Below are 18,875 nucleotides of genomic sequence, written 5' to 3'. Positions count from 1 at the left end.
CTCGCGAGCCACATACAGTTCAAGAGCCGCGGTTTGCCGCTCTGTTGACTAATGAGTTTGCTGACCACTGGGATAGGGGATTAATCACAAGGAACAACAACAGCCTGTAATTATTGGAATCAAGAGTCTAGGTCAGTGGTAGACAAACTTATTAGTCAACAGAGCGGCAAACCGCGGCTCTCGAGCTGCATGTGGCTCGCAAGCCGCAGATTGTCAACCACACTTGCTTAGTGGTTAAGAGTAAAAGCTCTGGGATGTGAGGGCAAACTGGCTGCAACATCTGTCACCCCACTGATCACCGGGGGTGATTCGGCTGATCTGGCTGGCTAGGCAGGTGTCCCCTCCTCCCTCGCCATCCCTGTGTGTCCCTCCCGAAGCTGCACACCGGGTCCAAGAGGACGACCTTCCCCCCAAGGAGAGGACCAGTCTTCGGTCAAGGGTATACGAGTAGTTGTGCTCTCCTGCTAGACCTTCCAAAGAAGCTCTCCAGGGTAAAGCCTCTGAAATCTAGAAAATATTCCAAATCAGTTTCAGTCAACAGCCATTTGGCATGTATTTTGGTCATGGTGGTGATGAGATTGGAAACCATTTCTGTGGCTGCCCATTGAGGAGACAAAAGGGGAACTTATTTGCTGAATTATTTCCAATTCACCCGCTCTGTTAAGACACCAGTTGGTGGCGAGGCTGGAGTACAAATTCCACATCTAGTGTACAAATGATTGTTGGAATATTTAGTTCCACTTACTGTCATTGCACCTTGGACAAGTCGCCTCAATGATCTAACCTTCAGTTTTGCCCTCTGTAATATTGGATATCCCTCTGGGTGGTTGAAATGATTAATAGAATAGCTCATATGCAGTGGGTCTACAATTAACATTTGTGGATGTTACGGGTGTATAACTTGTAAATTCTATCATTGACTCAACCTCTTTGAGGTTCGATATAAGAAAGAAAAAGCTTCTCTCGCCACTCAGAAACCCGGTTTGTTTTGTGACCTTCCTCTCCAAGAGCAATGAGTCTATTTTCAGTGACAGAAAAACTACAGGGAAGAAAGGAATTAAGAAGTGGAAAATATACTAGATAGCATTTTAAAATATTACCTGCCTACTCACATGAAGCCACATCTAGTGCACAAAAAGTATTCCCTACATTTAACCAACGATTTTATTCATTCTAAGGATTGGAATTCAACCTAAGTTTAAGGGCTTCTGCACACAGAGATTTCTCTTAGGAACAATTAGGAGAAACACTAATGATGAAATTCAGCAATGTAGGTAAGCCCATTTGGATTTTCAAATTGTAAAATCAATTTGGAAAAATATTACCTGTAGGCTTCTCCCAGGATTACACGGTTAAAAATCACTCGTCTCCATTTCCACTTTGCTTCCTTGTCACAGTCTTTTTTTTAATGATACGTTTTCTAAATGTTCAGCACTTATATTTCACTCTCTTTATTTCAGGTTTAAGAACTCCTAAATAAAGAGTCAGGTGTCCTGACCCATCTCTTAATCATCATGGGGGACATCATTGTTTAAACTCCTTTAGCCTCACCTCTTTATCTTCAGGCTACTGTTATTTATTCAATGTATTTCAAAAGAACATTCTTTGAAAATTGTAAGTTGCTGCCCTGGTCAGGTGGCTCCTCTCCTCCCCTCTCCTCTCTTCCTGTTCACCAAAAGGTTGCAGGTTCTATTCCCCATCAGGGCACATACCTAGGTTTCAGGTTTGATCCCCAGTGCAGGAGGTAGCTGATTGATGTTTCTCTCTCACATCGCTGTTTCTCTCCCCGCCCCCTCTCTCTTTCCCTTCCTCTCTCTCTGAAATCAATAAACATATCCTCAGGTGAGGATTGAAAAAAATTTGTTTAATGTAAATTGCTTCAAAACGGCAGAATAAATCATTCTTTGGAGTTTAGAGTACCAGATGGTGAAGCTCCATGGTGTCCACTTACGTTTCTTTGGACTAATTGTTCTAGTCTCTTCTCTTTTCCCTTTACATGTTCTAAGTTGGCTCTGATAGAATGAGACAAATAAGAATCCCAGGTAAACCTTTTTTTAAATTCTGTAATTATTTAGTAATAAATACTTTTTTAAATTTTCCACTTTGGAATAGATAACTTTGAATTACTGTCTTTAGGACTTCACTCGCTCAACAAATGTTTATCAAGTACCTACAGTGTGCCAGACACTGGCTTGTGGCCAGATACCTGCTGCAATGGAGAGACACTCGGTCCTCAGCAATCTGGGTTTACGAGCCAGCGAGGAGGCAGACCTAACCAACAGTTACTTGCATCTGCAAAAAGTCCCATAAGGACAACATAAATGTGCAATATTATTTTTTTAAAGAACTTACTCAAGCCCAATGGGTAAGAGCAGACTTTTCTGAGGAAGTGACAATTCCACTAAGACTTTAAGGGTAAGAAGTTGCTGGATAGTCAAAGACTGGATGGAGTGGCATTCTAGGTGGAGGGAACAGCACTGCAAAGACCCTGGGGCCTGATTCAGGAGCCGTCAGAAGGCCAGTGTTCTTGGGACATTTCAACAAGGGCAGAGACCCAGATGAGGTCAGAGCAGTGGCAGGGCCAGAGCAGGAGGAAAGTTCTGGAAAAACAAGGGTTGTGGTTTTTTTTAAAATATATTTTATTGATTTTTTACAGAGAGGAAGAGAGAGGGATAGAGAGTTAGAAACATCGATGAGAAAGAATCATCGACCAGCTGCCTCCTGCACACCCCACACTGGGGATGTGCCCGCAACCAAGGTACATGCCCTTGACTGGAATTGAACCTGGGACCCTTCAGTCCGCAGGCCGACGCTCTATCCACTGAGCTAAACCGGTCTTGGCAAGGGGTTTCTTTCTAAGCACAGAATAGGTCACTGAAGGGTTAGCAGGGAGGAAATGGGGAGTGAGCGCCTCACTCTGCTGTAAGTCTTCATAAGCTCACTTTGTTTTCCAGACGGAACATGATGGGCCACCACAGGGTGGAGTCAGGGGCCCAATGGGAGGTCACGGCAGCCACTGGGGACAATACACACAGGCTTGCACTGGGCGCTGCTGGTGGAGACGGAAATGGAGTTTGCAGAGGAATGTTATGAGTAGGTGTTAAGGATGACCCAACTTTCTGGCCAGAACAACTGGGCAGTTGAAGGTTTCGTTCCCTGGGGCCGGGGAACTCACATGCCCCGAACTGAAAAAGGTACCTTGTGAGACGTCCATGTGGAGATGTCAGAAGCCAGTCGGATGCACAGATCTGGGACTCACAGGCCTCAGCGTGTGGATAGTCCACATTACAGAACGGCGGCTGCCTAGACAGGGCCTGTGTTGAGCAGGGGGTCCTGGCCCTTTGCAGACCAGTATGGCCCTTTGCAGACAAAGGTTCCATCATTTCCCCTTTAGTATCCTGAAAGAACACTCACCGATCACGTGACCAGCCTTTGCACACCCTTTCCAGAAGAACCCATCGTGTGCGGTGAGTGTGCGATAAGAGGAAGGGAAGGCTTCGGGCACAGACTTCACGGAACAGGACTTCGCACACTGACCGTGCCCGGCACCGCCTGGGCGCCCGCTCCCACGCAGATGCTGAGTCAGCAGGGCGAGTGGCCGCACTCAGGGGCGAGGTCCTGGGAGGAATAATGCGGGAGTCCCACGTGTGCTCCTGTGTGCGCATTCCCCGGGAACCTGTCGGCGACACCCACAGATCGTTTGGGGCTGTGGGACGGGCATCTCGTATATCACCAGCAGCCATGGCACAGGCCCTGGGTTTTCTAAAAGGACAAGTAACGCCCACAGAAATCCCAAACCAAACAGTTTCTCTTGTTTGGCAAGGTAGCTTTATTTCTTATATCGGAAGATGCAGTGTGAGTGCAATTGTGCATAAATGACTTTGGGTTTGCATGTAGAATGGAGTTGAGTTCTAGGCTCAGATGAGAAACGTTTTCCACTTCTGTCAGCAGTTCTGAGCCTGTGATGATCTCTCCCCTCCCTTCTCCCCGCCTCCTGGCTTGGACCACTGGCAACGCCCAGAGATATTTTGGCTTACCGCGCTCCAGCGTAAGGAGATGGCACTGGAATCAGTAGGTAGAGGCCAGGGTGTTGCTAAAAAGCCTACAATGCACAGGCCACTCTCCCACAACAGGAATTGTACAGCCCAAGATGTCAATAGTTGAAAAACCTGAACTTGCAGAGAGATTTCCAAAAATGGCAGAGAATGAGGGACAGGCCACCCTGTAAGAAAGCGTCCCACACTTTGCCAGGCGGCCCCACCCCGGCCCCTCCGGCCCCTATGAATTCAGTGCTGGTGGTGCCCATGGGGGTAGCAGTCACAAAACACCCCGGACAAGATGCCGCTCTGAGAAGAGGGTGTGGAGTGGAGAAGGAAGAGGGCGGGGGCACTGAGCAAGGCCAAGGGGGGCGAAGAGCCAGCCAAAATGACTTGCCGGGAGGATTAACCATGCTAGCAGCGCCAAATTAAAGTATATATAATCCCTCGCATCTGTTGGTGGCTCTGTAATTAATACAAAATAATTACATCTTCTCGCCTGGCTCTCCCTCACAAACTCTACTTAATGAACATTGCCAATGACTTTGTAGATATGTAATTAGATTTTTTATTTATTTCTGTTGTGTTTGTAGAGGAGCAGCTCAACATATTAGAAAGAAGAGGGGCAGCCCCCTGCCGCAGCAAAGCGTGACCTCCCCCGTTCGCAAGGCAGCCCAGGTCTCCGCTTTCTCTCTCTGAGCCCACTCCACGGGAGTCCTTCTGAAAAACACGAAATAAGAAGACTAGTGCTCAGTCTCCTTTCCTGTGTTTCCTTGTTTTAATTTTATGCCAGGGCTTCCTCTTTAGACCTAAAGAAAAATAGGTTTTTCTTCTTTTAAAATAAGGAGCAATAAGAAAGGGTATATTGTCCCAATGCGGTCCAAAATTCAGGTGTCTTATGTACCATTCTCCTCTGGTACAGGAGCACTGACATTCCAGAAGAATCTACCCCTTCCATTATGTGGTGGGATACGAGGAGGTCTCTCAGATGGAAATAATGCCATAGCCAGGTCTGAACAAAAGACACTTGGATCTGAAATTTAACTCAGTAACTACACAGATATTCTTGGGGAGATGACTTTTCATTATTAATAATCACAAGCAATATAAAAATCAGTGACTGAAGAGACAAAAAAAAAAAAAAAAAAAACAGAATCCGAATACCCTTCTCTCACTTACCCGCCAGTGACCACGGGCTCACCCCTCTCATGCCCGTGTCCTCGCTGGGAAGTGCAGGCACACTGACCTCCCGCCTTGCAGCACTGTGAAGCTGACAGGTCAGATTTGGGCTGAGCATGGAAAGCACAGGATAAACTCAGGAAATGTCACGTGGTCACTACAACAGAACCCTTTCACACCGAGACTCAAAAAAGCCAGGAGGAACGTGAGTCAAGGATCAGAGACAAGATCTTCAGAACTCTCGGCTTCCTTGGTCTGCACAAGAGTTTGTCATTAAGGTGTTTTCCAGAAAATGGCACTCAGATATATGTGTGAGCACTTAGTAGGGAAAAAAAAGGTTACCAACCAAGCTGGGGAGCCCTGTGTTACATAAACACATGTTGTTTTGGTTGGGTTGGGTTTTAATTGCAGAATTTCTCAGTCTTTAATATGCTAAGGTGTATTGTGATTACCAAGAAGGGAACTATCTATATATATATAAAAGCCTAAGTGACCATTACAACAAAATGACAGTCGCTATGATGTGCACTGACCACCAGGGGTCAGATGCTCATCACAGGAGCTTCCCCGTGATGGTCAGTGTGCTCCCACAGGGAGAGCACCACCCAGCCAGAAGCCGGGATCACAGCTGGCACATGCAACTGCAGGGGCAGGAGCCTCTTTTGACTCCGTGGCAGCGGCGGGCACAGAGGGCTGGGATGAGTGCAAGCAGTGTGGTGTTTGGCACACAGCTAAATCCCTTGGGAGATGTCTGACTGCTGGTTTAGGCCCAATTCTAAACCAGCAGTCAGACATACCCTGAGGGGTCCCGGATTGCCAGAAGGCATAGGCCAGGCTGAGGGACTCTCCTCCCCCCATGCACGAATCCATGCACTGGGCCTCCAGTATACTAATAAAAGCCCAGGTGGTCCTTGTGCCCTCGTACACCACATCATCACAAGGTGGCCACCATAAGATGGCCACCACAATATGACCGCACCCACAGAGGAGGTGGAGCCCAGAGGCCATACCATACGGTGAGCCTGGGGATCCTGTGGCTCTGCATGGCAGGAGGAGGCCAGCCCTGGCATCTCTGCCGCCTCATGCGAAGGAGGTGGATCCTGGCCCAGGAGGCGGGTGGCAGCAGGGAAGGGCAGTTGTGGGCAATTAGGCCATCAGGAGAGGGCAGTTTTTGGTAATTGGGCCTGCAGGGAAGGGCAATTTAGGGAGATCAGGGTGGCAGGGGAGGGCAGTTGTGGGTGATTAGGTCAGCAGGGGAGGACAGTTGGGGGTGATCAGACCAGTTGGGAGTGATCAGGTTGACAGGGGAGCAGTTAGATGTCAATCAGATCAGTATGGGAGCAGTTAGAGGGCGATCAGGCTGGCAGGCAGAAGCAATTAGGCAGGCAGGCAGGCAGGCAAGCAGGCAGGCAAGCAGGCAAGCAGTTAGGAGCCAGGAGTCCCAGATTGTGAAAGGGATGTCTAACTGCCGGTTTAGGCCCAATTCCACCCACAGGGATCGGACCTAAATCAGCAGTTGGACATCTCCAGAGGGGTCCCAGATTGGAGATGGTGCAGGCAAGCTGAGGGGCATCCCCCTCTTGTGCACAAATTTCATGCACCGGGCCTCTAGTAATATAATAAAATTATGATTTTCTTTCTCCTTGCTCCTTTTCCCAGAACACAAACTTTGCCCTAAGAGAAACCCAGACAGAAAAGTTTGATCAGATCTTTTATAGGTTCAAGAAAGTGATCAATGAAACAAGGTTCTGTAAAACTGATTCCACATTAATATCATGGTCAGGAAGGAAAGGTGAGGGCTTCAAACAGACCTCACATGAAACCACACCCAAGACTTCGTCCTGTTGTACAATATAAGGCACTTTCGTTCTCTAGGGAAGATAGGCTTTGTCATTCATATCCTCTTTCTGTCCCTCCTTCCTCCAACCTTCTGATGTCATTGCAAATTCTGGCCTCTGCTTTCTTTCTTTTTTGACCACTATCCCTCCTCCAGCCACATAAGCTTTCTCCTTCAAGGTTCCAGCAGACCCATCATGGGTTCCAACCAAGTCAGAGGAAAGGCAGCTAGCTTTCGCCTCTGAAACGCAAATTTGGTATCAAAGGGAGTGAGTCCTTCCACTGATGGTGATCTGTCACCTCCCTGTGATCTAGAGAGGAGGTGCCTGAAAAGAACATGGGGACTTCCTACATGTTAAGCCATCCTCTGCTTGGACAAGTCACTAACCTTTCTGAAACCTTTTTTATTTTATTTTATTTTATTGATTTGATTTTTTACAGAGAGGAAGGGAGAGGGATAGAGAGCTAGAAACATTGATGAGAGAGATACATCGACCAGCTGCCTTCTGCACAACCACCACCAGGGATGTGCCCGCAACCAAGGTACATGCCCTTGACCAGAATCAAACCTGGGACCCCTCAGTCCACAGACCGACACTCTATCCACTGAGCCAAACTGGTCTTGGTCCTTTTTTCTTTTTTTAAATTGAGATTGTTTCAAGGATTAGTGTTTAAATTGAGATTGTTTCAAGGGTTAGTGGTATTATGTGGGAAGTACCTAGCGCTTGGTAGGTATACAGTAACTGGTTGTCAGTATTGTAGTAATACTATCTTTTACCAAGGGATTGTTTATATTGCCTGTTGTGATTATTTTGCACATAATTTTTCTACATACATCAGATGTGATATAATCTTCAACTTGTCTTTATTCTTCTGCTGGAAACATGGAAATTTCCTTTTCCCAAATATGTATTATATATATAAGACTAATGTGGTTTTTTTCTCACTAAATGATCACTATCACTAAATCAGTGATTTTCATTTTTCATCTCAGGGCACACATAAACTAATTACTAAAATTCTACAGCATGACAAAAAATATATTTGACAAGAAAAATTAGTATAATTTTGATTGATTTACAAAAAATAGTAGTAGTAATTACCTACCTATTGTGCTTCAAAGTGACTTTTTTTTTAAATCAGGTGCCTATACTTTATATAAGGATTTCTGGTATCAAGAATTAACCAATTATGCAATGTGACTGATAAGATACAACTCCATTATATGTCCATTATATTTCTGGTTCAAGACAAGGCATTCACACCACTTGGCTACAGATATGTTGGCTGTTGTTATTTTTTTATTTGACAATATAAAGGGAAAGAAGGTGGGTATTGTATATTTTTAAAATTCTGGTAGGCACATCAATTGAAAATCACTGCTCTGGATAATCCTATATAATAAAAGGATAATATGCAAATCGACCAAATGGCAGAATGACCGTCACTATGACATGCACTGGTCACCAGGGGGCAGACACTCAATGCAGGAGCTGTCCCCTGGTGGTCAGTGTGCTCCCACAGCAGGAGCACCACTTAGCCACAAGCTGGGCTGACAGCTGCCGAGCACAGCAGCCCCCCTCCGTGGCAGTGCTAAGGATGCCCCCCCCCACCCCTGTGCACAAATGTCCTGCACCAGGCCTCTAGTAAGATATAAATAAAGAACACTGCCTAGATTGGGCTGATGGAAATTATATGCATTTTTACAGTAATCTAAATAGCACATATCTGAAAAAAAATTCACTTTACTAATCTCCCATAGCAAAGCACACTTTAAGCAGTACCACCCACAAAAAAAAAAAAAAAAAAAGACTTTTTTAAAATATATTTTTTTATTTTTCAGGTACTGTTGACATATAATATTAGTTTTATATGCACAACATAGTGATTAGCCTTTCACAGAACCTTTGAAATGATCACCACAATAAGTCTAGTACTTATCTAAAAAATGGCCCTATGTTTTGACTTGGGAATTCCACACTTGGGAATTTAAGCTTATGAAAATACAACATACTGAAAGGCTTTAAACCAAAGATGTTCATCGCAGTGTTATGTATCACTGAATAAAATTGGAAGCAAATTAAATGTCCAACAAAAGAGAATGGTTATAGAACCCATGTAGCAGTTTGCAATGATACTTGCAAATGAAAAAATACTACACAGTGGGTACTTACAACTATGAAAGCCCAACAAAAATGTACAGACAGCTGTGGCCTGTGGTTGCCAGTTGCACTGAAGGGCTGCCAGTTGGATTTTCAATCAAGGGCACGTTCTTGGGTTTCAGGTTCAACCCCAGAATGTAACTGGGAGCTCTCTCTGGCCATGTAAGGTTAAATATTTTATTTTTCAAGATGTTTTATAATGCAAAAATAACATCCTATTTTTCATTTTAAATTGTGTCTAAGTGCATATAACAAACTTCATCATGTCGATCATTTTTAAGTGCATCTAATTGTATAGCCATCATCCCCATCCATCCCCAGAACTTTTTCATCTTGCAAAACTAAAACTCTATCCCCATTACACAGCACATCTCCATCCCTCCTCTCCCCAGAGCTCCTGGCAGCCACCTCCAGCTTCGTGTTTCTCTGAGTTTACCGACACCAGGTACCTCAGGTCACAAAAAGCGTACTGTCTTTCATTTTACAATTGCTTTATTTCCACTTCAATGTCCTCGGGGTCCATCCATGTCCTAGAACGTGTCAGAACGCCCCTCCTTTCCGAAGCTGAGTAACATTCCGTTGGATGACTAGACCCCGTTCCGTCTACCCAGTCACCTGTCCATGAGCATCGGGGCTGCTCCCGCCCGTGGCTGTTGTGAATAATGCTGTGAACATGATGTGCAAGTATCTCTTACCCGTGTTATATTTTAATTTTTTCCCCTAAAAATGCTCTTCATTTCCGTGTCCCATCAACTGGTTAGATCACACCCTAGACCAGACACACCTGTGACTCTGTGCAGAGCGTTAACACCCATGAACTAACTGGTCTCGGTGGGCAGTGTGACTGACCACCTGGGGACATAAGCCCTCGAGCTGTTCCTGGGAAAATAACCACCTTTTGTTGTTGTTCTGGTTGCCTTTGCAGGACAAATGCCTTAGCTCCGCCTCTCCAGCCTGGACCCCTGAGCCCCTGGCCCACCCTCCACCCCCCCGCTGCTGACATTGAACTCCTGGCGCCCTGCTCTCCGAAGATTGCCCCCAAAAAACCCGCCCGGCCATCGCTCTTCATCCGCACTAACCATTTGGTAATGAAGTATTGATTTCCACTTCTCTGCTTATGGACGATATTAGATTTCCATTGATAAACTGCAGAGGGGCCCTCTCGTCTCCACGGCCCCCTTTGCGCCGTCCCGAGGAAACAGTGGCCCTGACGAAAAATCACGCCCGAGGACACACCGATGGACTCATTCTGTCCGTTTGTAACGCTCGACAGGAAAGGGGAGGGGGGCTCCCCGAAGTCTCTCCACAGCCTCCTGGCCAAGTGGGCTGGCCAAGTGGGCCTGGCCGCCGGGAAGCCTGCTGCTTCGGGTGATGTGCGTTTCCTATTTATAACCCCCCGGGGAGCGTTTGTCTAAGGAAATGTTTCTGTTCGGAGCAACAATTACGGTTGCACCTGGATTGCCCAGTCCTGCCCCTGCCCTGGGGAGCCATTCGTCAGCGCGAAGTGGAAGAATTATTAAGTGAAACCAGACTCTGCGCCAAGGGGACCTCCGCGCGGGGTTCATCTTCTGCGCGAGCTGCTCCAGCCGGCGGGCTTCGCCGTGTGGCTGCAAAGATGAGCTCCCTGCAGCGTGGGCATCGCCACGGTGGGCATCCTCACTGGGTTTAAAAAAAAAAAAGAAAAAAAAAAAAAACCCGCTTTGAGCCTGCAGCTGTCCCAGGAGGCCTGCCATGGGGAGGATGGGGACTGGGTGCCATGCTGGCTCTGGGAGGAAGCACGCAGCTGCGGCCTCTGCAGGCTCCTCGCCCGCAGTCTCCCGGGCAGGACCAGGTTGTTGATGGCTCCGAGGCCAGCTCGGCCTCCGAAGCCACGGAGAGCATGAAATAGGGTATCCGTTTTAAAATGTGTTTCTGCAACTTTTTTCATTAAAACTTGGAGGGCCCAATTTTAATTTGTGGAATATTCCCGTTAATAATGAGATCTAATTAAGACATCCATTAAAAGCCCGTTAAAGTTAATTTAACGTAAAAATTCCAATAGAACTGCATTAGATTTTCTCCATTAAATTAACGTTATGGATTTTTAACGGATGTCTTAATTATACGTTATTATTAACAGGAATACTGTATTACACAGATTAAAATCAGGTCCTAAGTCAACTTGGAAAAGCTAAGAGCGTGTTTTAATATGAAAAGTCTTGCATACCTAGCGCACACTCTGGAAATGTAGGGGGTAGATCTGTTTGCTCGAGCTGAGCGTTTTCTGTACAACTGAAAGCAACCTACAATGGAGAAATCCATCATTGCATTTAAACAGTGAATTTCCTTATTCTCAAAGGACAAATAAGCCTGACTTGTGTTGCAACCTGCTACCCAGCAATAGGTGATTCTTGGCACAACACTAAGAACTAGATGATTTTGAAACAAAAGGAATATTTTTGTTGTTGCTTTAATGGCCACACACACACACACAAAAAAAAAAAAAATCTCCAACAAAATGAAACCAAATATAACCTCTTCACCATTTCTCATGGAGGCTGCCTGTTGAGTTGTTTTTGGAACTTTTGACATGATCCCTAAATCCAACATTGGGATTAAAAAAAAAAAAAAAAACTTATTTACCTCCTAGGGAAAGTGTTGCCCTTATGCCACATATAATAGCAAATTGCTTTTTTTATGGCATGCATAACCTAGATGCGGAAAAATATGGCGCTTCGGGGAAGGAGGGAAAAAAGTAAATGAAGTTCCAGGAATGTCATTCTGAAGTAATGAGGCATGGACAGAAACTACACCCCTCACATCATCGGATTGAGATGGCAGTCGAAATAGCTTCATTGAGGTGTCAGCACTCATCCATCAATCAATCACCCACAAGGAAAAATCACAACAGTACAACGGGGCGGCTTTTATGGGATTTACTCATGGGCATAGGAAATAGCGGCTCAAATGCAGTTCTGACATGAAAAGCAAGGTGCTGATATTATTTTTTATGATGGGAGGATCATAAAGTGAATTGAGAACAGCGAGGTCTGTCTTTGCTTAACCTATTCAACCAGAAATGAATGGAGCTCAACTGGAAAGGCGCAGTCTTTGCATGGGCTAAGATGGAAGGGTGGCCTCCTCTGAGCCCTGTCCTTCGACAAGGAAATTCTATTAAAGGGAAATCAGTGCATTAGCATGGAGGTTCTTGAAGCTGTGCAAAATTGCCTGCTCCAACCCAGGGGTATTCGATAAAGTTTCATAATTCAGACTCTGCCACAATGTCCAAAAGCAAATTCTTGGGCTCTTGTTCCAACCAGGGGGGCAAAAGGGGGGTGGAGGGGAGGGAACAGTGCAGTCCTCAGCTCCGTGGAAATAGTTTCCCTGCTAAGAAAAAAAATAAATCATCTGCTTCAACATATAATCTATACAGTTTTGTTAGTGCAATTTCTGTGGAGGGGTGGGGTGGGAGGCGAGAGACAAAAATATTGATAAATTTGGTAAGACTCATGAATCGTCGCTTGGTAACCGTGAATGTCACCGCTGAGGGACAGCTGCTAATGTTCTGAGGAACAGATCTGGGCTCGCGCTGAGAGATACTCACGATTCTGAGTATATTCCTAGAGACTCAGCCTGTCTTCATTTGGCAAGCCCTGCGAGGCTTCTAAAGCTTCGTTCTGGAGGGGAAAACTAAATAATACGAACTCAGGAGAATGTGTTTACCTGCTTTCATGCCATTCTTTTCCTCTCCGTGAATAAATGCGGTTCTGATCAGCCGGGACTTTAGAAACGGAAAGGAAGATGGCGTGCAAATGCCACTCGAGAATCTCCATCCGCCGCCACCCCTGGTATCCGTGAGGGGGAGGTTGTCTCTCCTTCCCCCTCCCTCTTTCTAGCAAGGCCACCGACCCGCTGCAAAAGGAAGGGGCCATTGATAAAACTATATAAATAATTACGTTTTCTGTATTTGGCCCCTTTTTTACAACCTGTTCCAAATACTGGTGGCACACGGCAGAGCAGGAAACACAATGTATTCAGCAAATTCGCCCAGCAATCCTCAGTGGGCAGCTGCTGTGTGCACAGCACTGTCCTGGGTGGCATGGGTCACAGCGTGAAGAAGCCACATAAGGCCCCGGGCCTCCGGGATCTACCGCAGCTCCCAAAGGTATGGCACCAGACAGCCGGGGGAGGGGAAGGGGACTCGAGCGGGGTCCAACTCCCTGTGTTATTTGTGCTTTAGTTCTGTTTTTCAAAATAATATTTCAGAATAGGGAATGCTCCTTCTGAAAAATATACCAGGAGGAAATAGCTTAAAAATAGGTCAAGGCCTGAAAGCAGAATATAATCATAGAATAAATTGGATAGCCCGGACAGTCCCCACGGAATTTCTTTAAGGTCACCGGTAGATTTCTTAAAACTCACCCCAAAATGTGCCTACTCGGTTGTTTGAGTCTTGCACAATTAATGTCACAGGCACAAGCCACTGAGCTCAGTTGAAATGGAGAAAACAAACAAATGAAATGATACATTTGGGAAGCACTTATGTAACTCTGGTCAAGCAGTGAGGAGGGATGTGTGTGTGTGTGTGTGTGTGTGTGTGTGTGTGTGTGTGTGTGCTGTGAGCAATGCGTTCGTGCGTGTGAATTTCACTGTTATTTTCTAGGCCCACAGTAAGAGTCTATGGTTTTCTGAACGTTTTCACAGTAAATCCAAAGATTACGGGGCCTTCCAAGGTGCTTGCATTCTGTCACTTCTCCATCTCTCATTCCCCAAGTTATTTGTGTTCTAATCTTTTTCATCCGGCTTCGTTTTTAAGCTTGTTAAATGGTTTTGCTTTTAAAAAGATTATAACATTATTTTCACATTCTTGTCTATTCTCTGCAACAAGAATGGAAGTATGTTGATGAATGCTAAAATAATAATAAGAAGAAGAAAATAAATTGGAGGCTTTAAACACACATATACATCTGTCATTCTAAAGACCAATACAAGTATATCTATTTGGTTCATGCATTAGAAAAAACAAAAAACAAAAAAAATCACAGCTGAACTTTTGATTTATGTCTTTTCCCGTTAGATGTCAAAATGCTAATTTCGCTTTCCCCCTCCCTCTCGGTGGCACTCTCTCAAAATACCCGTGAAATACTTTGAGGCAAAGATCTAGCAGGAAGGAAAGAGACCAATTTCCACCCGCCCCAGACAGAGACACATATTTTCGTTGTAGGGAAGCATTAAACACTTGAAACTTGTGAATCATCTTTAGAATTTCTACCGGGGAATTTTACCTCTTCATCCAAAGTAAAAGCCACTTATCTCCTTTGGTTTCCTGTGACAGGTTCAGGGGCAAACCGAGATACACAATTTCCAGGCGAGAGTCACCCTCCTTCCCAGAGCTACGAACAATGGGCTCACGGCGTGGGTGTTTCTCCAAAAATTATTCATGCGCAAGGCAGCTCAGAGCTCCAGGGAGAACGGGAAATGTTTTATGGATTAGAAGAGGGCTGTTCTAAAATGCTGGGACCAGGTGGAATGCTATTTCTGCAAGAGGATCCTGGCCATTTCCTTTGGAAAAATATATGGCAAGCAAAATGGCTCTTCCAAGGAACGGCACCCTGAGCTGACACCTTTCAGCACGCCAGTGATTGTACCAATAGCCATCTGATTGTCATTAAGGCCTTTTAAAAGGATGATCTGTTTGAGAAAGACCGATTGCACACTCACAGCCCTTTGTGAGATGTTTATTTGCTTAAAGCTGCTTTGGGAAGTACAAATAATAACTCTCTTGTGAGAACCCCCAAGAGAAATTGAAAAATTTGAGCAAATGCATTACAAAAAAAAAAAAAAAATCTACCACTCCCTTCAACCCCTCCAGAAAATAAATTTCAGTGTCTTCATTCACTGAATTATCCTGAACCTGAAACCTACATTTAGATATCAGTCCCCAAGCAAAGCTTTATCTTTACAGAACTTGAACAGTCATATCTCAAACGTGAAGACTTCAAGCAGTAGTATTTTCACTCGCTTTCTAAATGACCTAGGGAACATCCAGGAATTATAAATGCGTGAGTGCGTGTGTTTTTTAAATACACAAAATTAAACCGGTCCACGGTGAAAACGTATAAACTCTTCCTTGCTCTGCGTTGAGACAAATACAACCGAAACATTCTGGTTTTACAATACAATATTTTGGCTCATCACACATCAGACTCTAGAATGAGCAATGCAAGTCAAAAAAAAGCTTCCATACGAAACAATTTTCATTTGGCTCAGGGTTCTTCAATGTCATGATATCTCGGGATACAATATACTTTTTAGTCTCTGGCATGCCGGCATCTTTCTATAATAATTCCCCTGGCTGTGACTTCCACAGCCAGGTCCTGACAGCCTGCTATCCTCCAAGTCCTTGTCCCTTTTAAACCAACCAGGCAGTTGAACATACACACTCGCTTTAACGGTCACCCGGTTCTTACTCTGCAGAGTGCTTATAGCTTCTTAGAAAACTGGACACACCAACCATGTTTACATTGCATAATTCTGGATTTGCATGAATTCCAGGGGGAGAGGGTTCTTTTCGGAAAAACAATGGGGAGGTGGGGAAGAGATAGGGCAGAGTGAGTCAGGAAAATCACATTCTTCCCCGCTCTGAAAGAAAGAGTTTCTTTGCCAGCGAAGAAAGGCGAACACATTTTTATATTAGGAAAGCAGACTAGTCATTTTCCAAAAGAAATGACGGCCACCACCCCTGTCTCATAGCTCCTTGCGGACGCACTCACGTTCTAGGCCTGCATGCTGTGTGTAATGTGCCTGTAGACGCGGAGGGAAGCCGGGCTGTCCTTGTGTACAATGCAACTGGGATGGCTGGGAGCATACGCCCCGTTCATTTTTATACTGTACATATCTGTATATATTAACTATATTGCCATGTATGAACACAGATTTTGTTATATTTGCTTGTTTCTGTTTCCTACCAAACTGGCCCACAATGGGGATTCTTTTGTATAGAAGAAAGAAAAAAAAAATGCTTGTAACTTTTTCCCCGATCATTCTCTTTGAATAGCTTATGAAAGAATTAGGTCTGAGTTCACAAAGGAATTCTGAGACCCACGTTTGTCTGCCTGCATGAGTCCCACCCCACTGCCAGACCAAGGGAGGAACCGGCGACTTAATTCCGCGTTTTCCTTTCAAGGCATGCTCTACCCCTTGGGAAAGCCGTGTGGATTACCCGCTTTGTATTTTATCTAATAGTGCCTGAACATCTTTTAAATGTCTTCTTAGAGGAAGAATTCATAATTGTCAAAATTTGAAACATTAGCTTAATTTTGTTTTTATGACCTCGCATTTCTTCTCTTTATTTATTCGGTGGCTGTTGTAATGGGGCCCCAGGCCATGCCTGACATCGGCCTGCTCTTCTTCTGCATTAAGGATGTTTTTAAAATTACGGAGATTATTGAGCCAACAGGCTGTTTTAATCAAAACCATGTTTCACTTGTTTTTGATGATTATAAATTGTCCTTGCAATGGGGGGAACAAAAAAAAAAAAAAGTTTTCTGCCAGGAAAATTATACCACCCTGTGGCCAAACAGATTCATCACAGATGGGCACCCGTGCCCACTCTGCCGGGCCTGGAACATTCCCCTGGCGGGCCACACTGACCTTTGCTCCCTGCCGTCCTGCACGCGCGTTCCGGGCAGCGAGTCTCAGCAAATGTGCGAGGCCGAGCCGCGCTGTCACCGCCCACCACGAACGGCCCCGCTGGAGACCACGGCTTTCCGGCTGGAAACAAACACAGGGACTTTCAGCAAAGGTGCTCCTGCTTTTGTCCCGTGGTGCCACCAGCCTGCCGTCCCTCCCAATTAGAAACAATCTGGTCTTGAAGTCCCTAGCACTTAAATCAGGTTTAAAAAAAAAAAAAAAACACCTCGCTGAGTAAGAATGACTTTGTTCGGGTGCATTCAAGATGTGTGCCTGCGATCCAGCTGCAGCGTGGGAATTGTCTCTAGAAGGAGAGATTATTTAAAATACAGTTTCCCCAGTGGAAAGAAATTCTGATGGTGGAGACGAAGAAAACCCTTAAGTTATAGCACTGAAGCCATTGTTTTTTTACATCAAAAGAGTTTGGGGTTGTTGTGTTTTTAGGAAAATTATTCTACTTTAGAACTGTGATTAAAACCCTCAATAATAGGACTTCTTCTAACGATTGTGAAAACAGTAACAACACACTTGCCCAGGGGATGTGGAGGCCCTCATTTCCATCCGAAAGCTTTTTGTGAGAGCATTATTTACATTTTTGAACGTGATAACTTATCCTTTCTGAAAAAAGAAAGAAGAAAAAGTCTTTTCTTTCTCTTCCCACTCAGCAGCTATTGGCATGGACTGCCCCCACTGGAAACCTTTTCGTAGTTTGCATCGCGAAAGCCAACAGTGACACCGAGGACCTGGGTGTGTTCCGTGTGGCTTTGCTGCCCCCCCGTTTTAATGCTTGTGAGCTCCTTTCTGAAGCCCAGCGCCCCCATAGCACGCAGACAGGCCCCTCAGCTTTGCAAAAGCCTTCATTGCTGTCAACAATGACTTCCGCTTTGGCCAACTGAAAAAAATGAAAAGTAAAGGAGAGAAGAAGAAGAAAAAAAACACACAGATGCTCTTAAAACATGAAAAGAATTATTTATATGATAAAAATATATTTAGATTTTCAAAGCACAAGACTGAATAGAAGTGCTCTTTTTATTCTTTCGGAAGATGTTACTGTTAAATGTCTTTCTACATCAGGCTTAATAAATCTGTAATGACATTTGATGGACTGGTTTCTGCCTGTGTGTGTTTTTTAAAGATGGCCAGAGAGGAGAGAGGCACAGGAAGGGGATGGAGGGCCTGGAGGAGGAGTGCTGGCCCCCAGAGGGCCACACGAGGGAATAAGGTTGAGACCTCCACCACACCCAGCACCCACCCTAACCTCCAGTGGATTTTTTTAAATATATTTTATTGATTTTTTTTATAGAGAGGAAGAGAGAGGGATGGAGAGTTAGAAACATCAATGAGAGAGAAACATCTATCAGCTGCCTCCTGCACACCTCCTACTGGGGATGTGCCTGCAACCAAGGTACATGCCCTTGACCGGAATCGAACCTGGGACCTTTCAGCCCGCAGTCCGAAGCTCTATCCACTGAGCTAAACCTGTTTGGCTCCAGTGAATTTTTTTAACAAATGCCAGCACCCCTGCTTAGCTTCCAGGCTGCCTCTTCACGCTCCCAGTCCTGGCCAGCTTGTGCCTGAGAAATTTATGATGCAATCTGAGCAGAGGCTGTGGGCAGCTGTCCCACAAATTCAAGGCTACAAGGCAGAGGGTGGGCGTGATTGAGGCGGCCCGGCCTCTCCAGCCCAGAGTGATGGCCCTGTCGAACACTCAGTGTCCCTGTGTTCTCCCCTCACTCCTCTAATGTGCTGGGAGAACCGGACTGTGTTTCACACACGAGCTGCCCAAACAGACACAGATGGCCTCCCAGAAACTATTGTACTTGTCTGCTCACAGGGAGCTTACAGTGTCCGTGTTACCTGATTGCATGAGACCCACATTCTTTAAATTATGGTGGCCATCGTGTCACCTGTGGAGTCCACTTCATTGCCAGGGCCCCATGCCTAAGCCATAAAATATGAGAGTCTGGGCTAGAAATAGCAGGACAGGTGA

The 18,875-nt window shown here is 45.3% G+C and overlaps 1 protein-coding gene across 3 annotated transcripts in view; it reads left to right on the top strand.

Annotated features, from left to right (window-relative positions):
- The window catches only part of TSHZ2 (teashirt zinc finger homeobox 2), a 435,724-nt gene extending 417,903 nt beyond the window's left edge, over positions 1-17,821 (top strand). For 2 of the 3 annotated variants that reach the window (XM_084888467.1, XM_084888466.1), the window contains exon 3: positions 10,140-17,821. In XM_084888467.1, the coding sequence (XP_084744593.1) occupies positions 10,140-10,141 (2 nt within the window). In that variant the 3' untranslated portion in view covers positions 10,142-17,821. The remainder of the gene's footprint in view (positions 1-10,139) is intronic. The other variant, XR_014795399.1, reaches the window with a different exon arrangement.
- Positions 17,822-18,875: the final 1,054 nt, after the last annotated feature.

The sequence above is a fragment of the Pipistrellus hanaki genome (assembly GCF_964339955.1).
Source record: "Pipistrellus hanaki genome assembly, chromosome: 6".
In the NCBI taxonomy this organism is placed as follows: Eukaryota; Metazoa; Chordata; class Mammalia; order Chiroptera; family Vespertilionidae; genus Pipistrellus; species Pipistrellus hanaki.
Note: the sequence above shows the minus strand (reverse complement) of the source record. Positions and strands in the feature narration are given on the sequence as shown.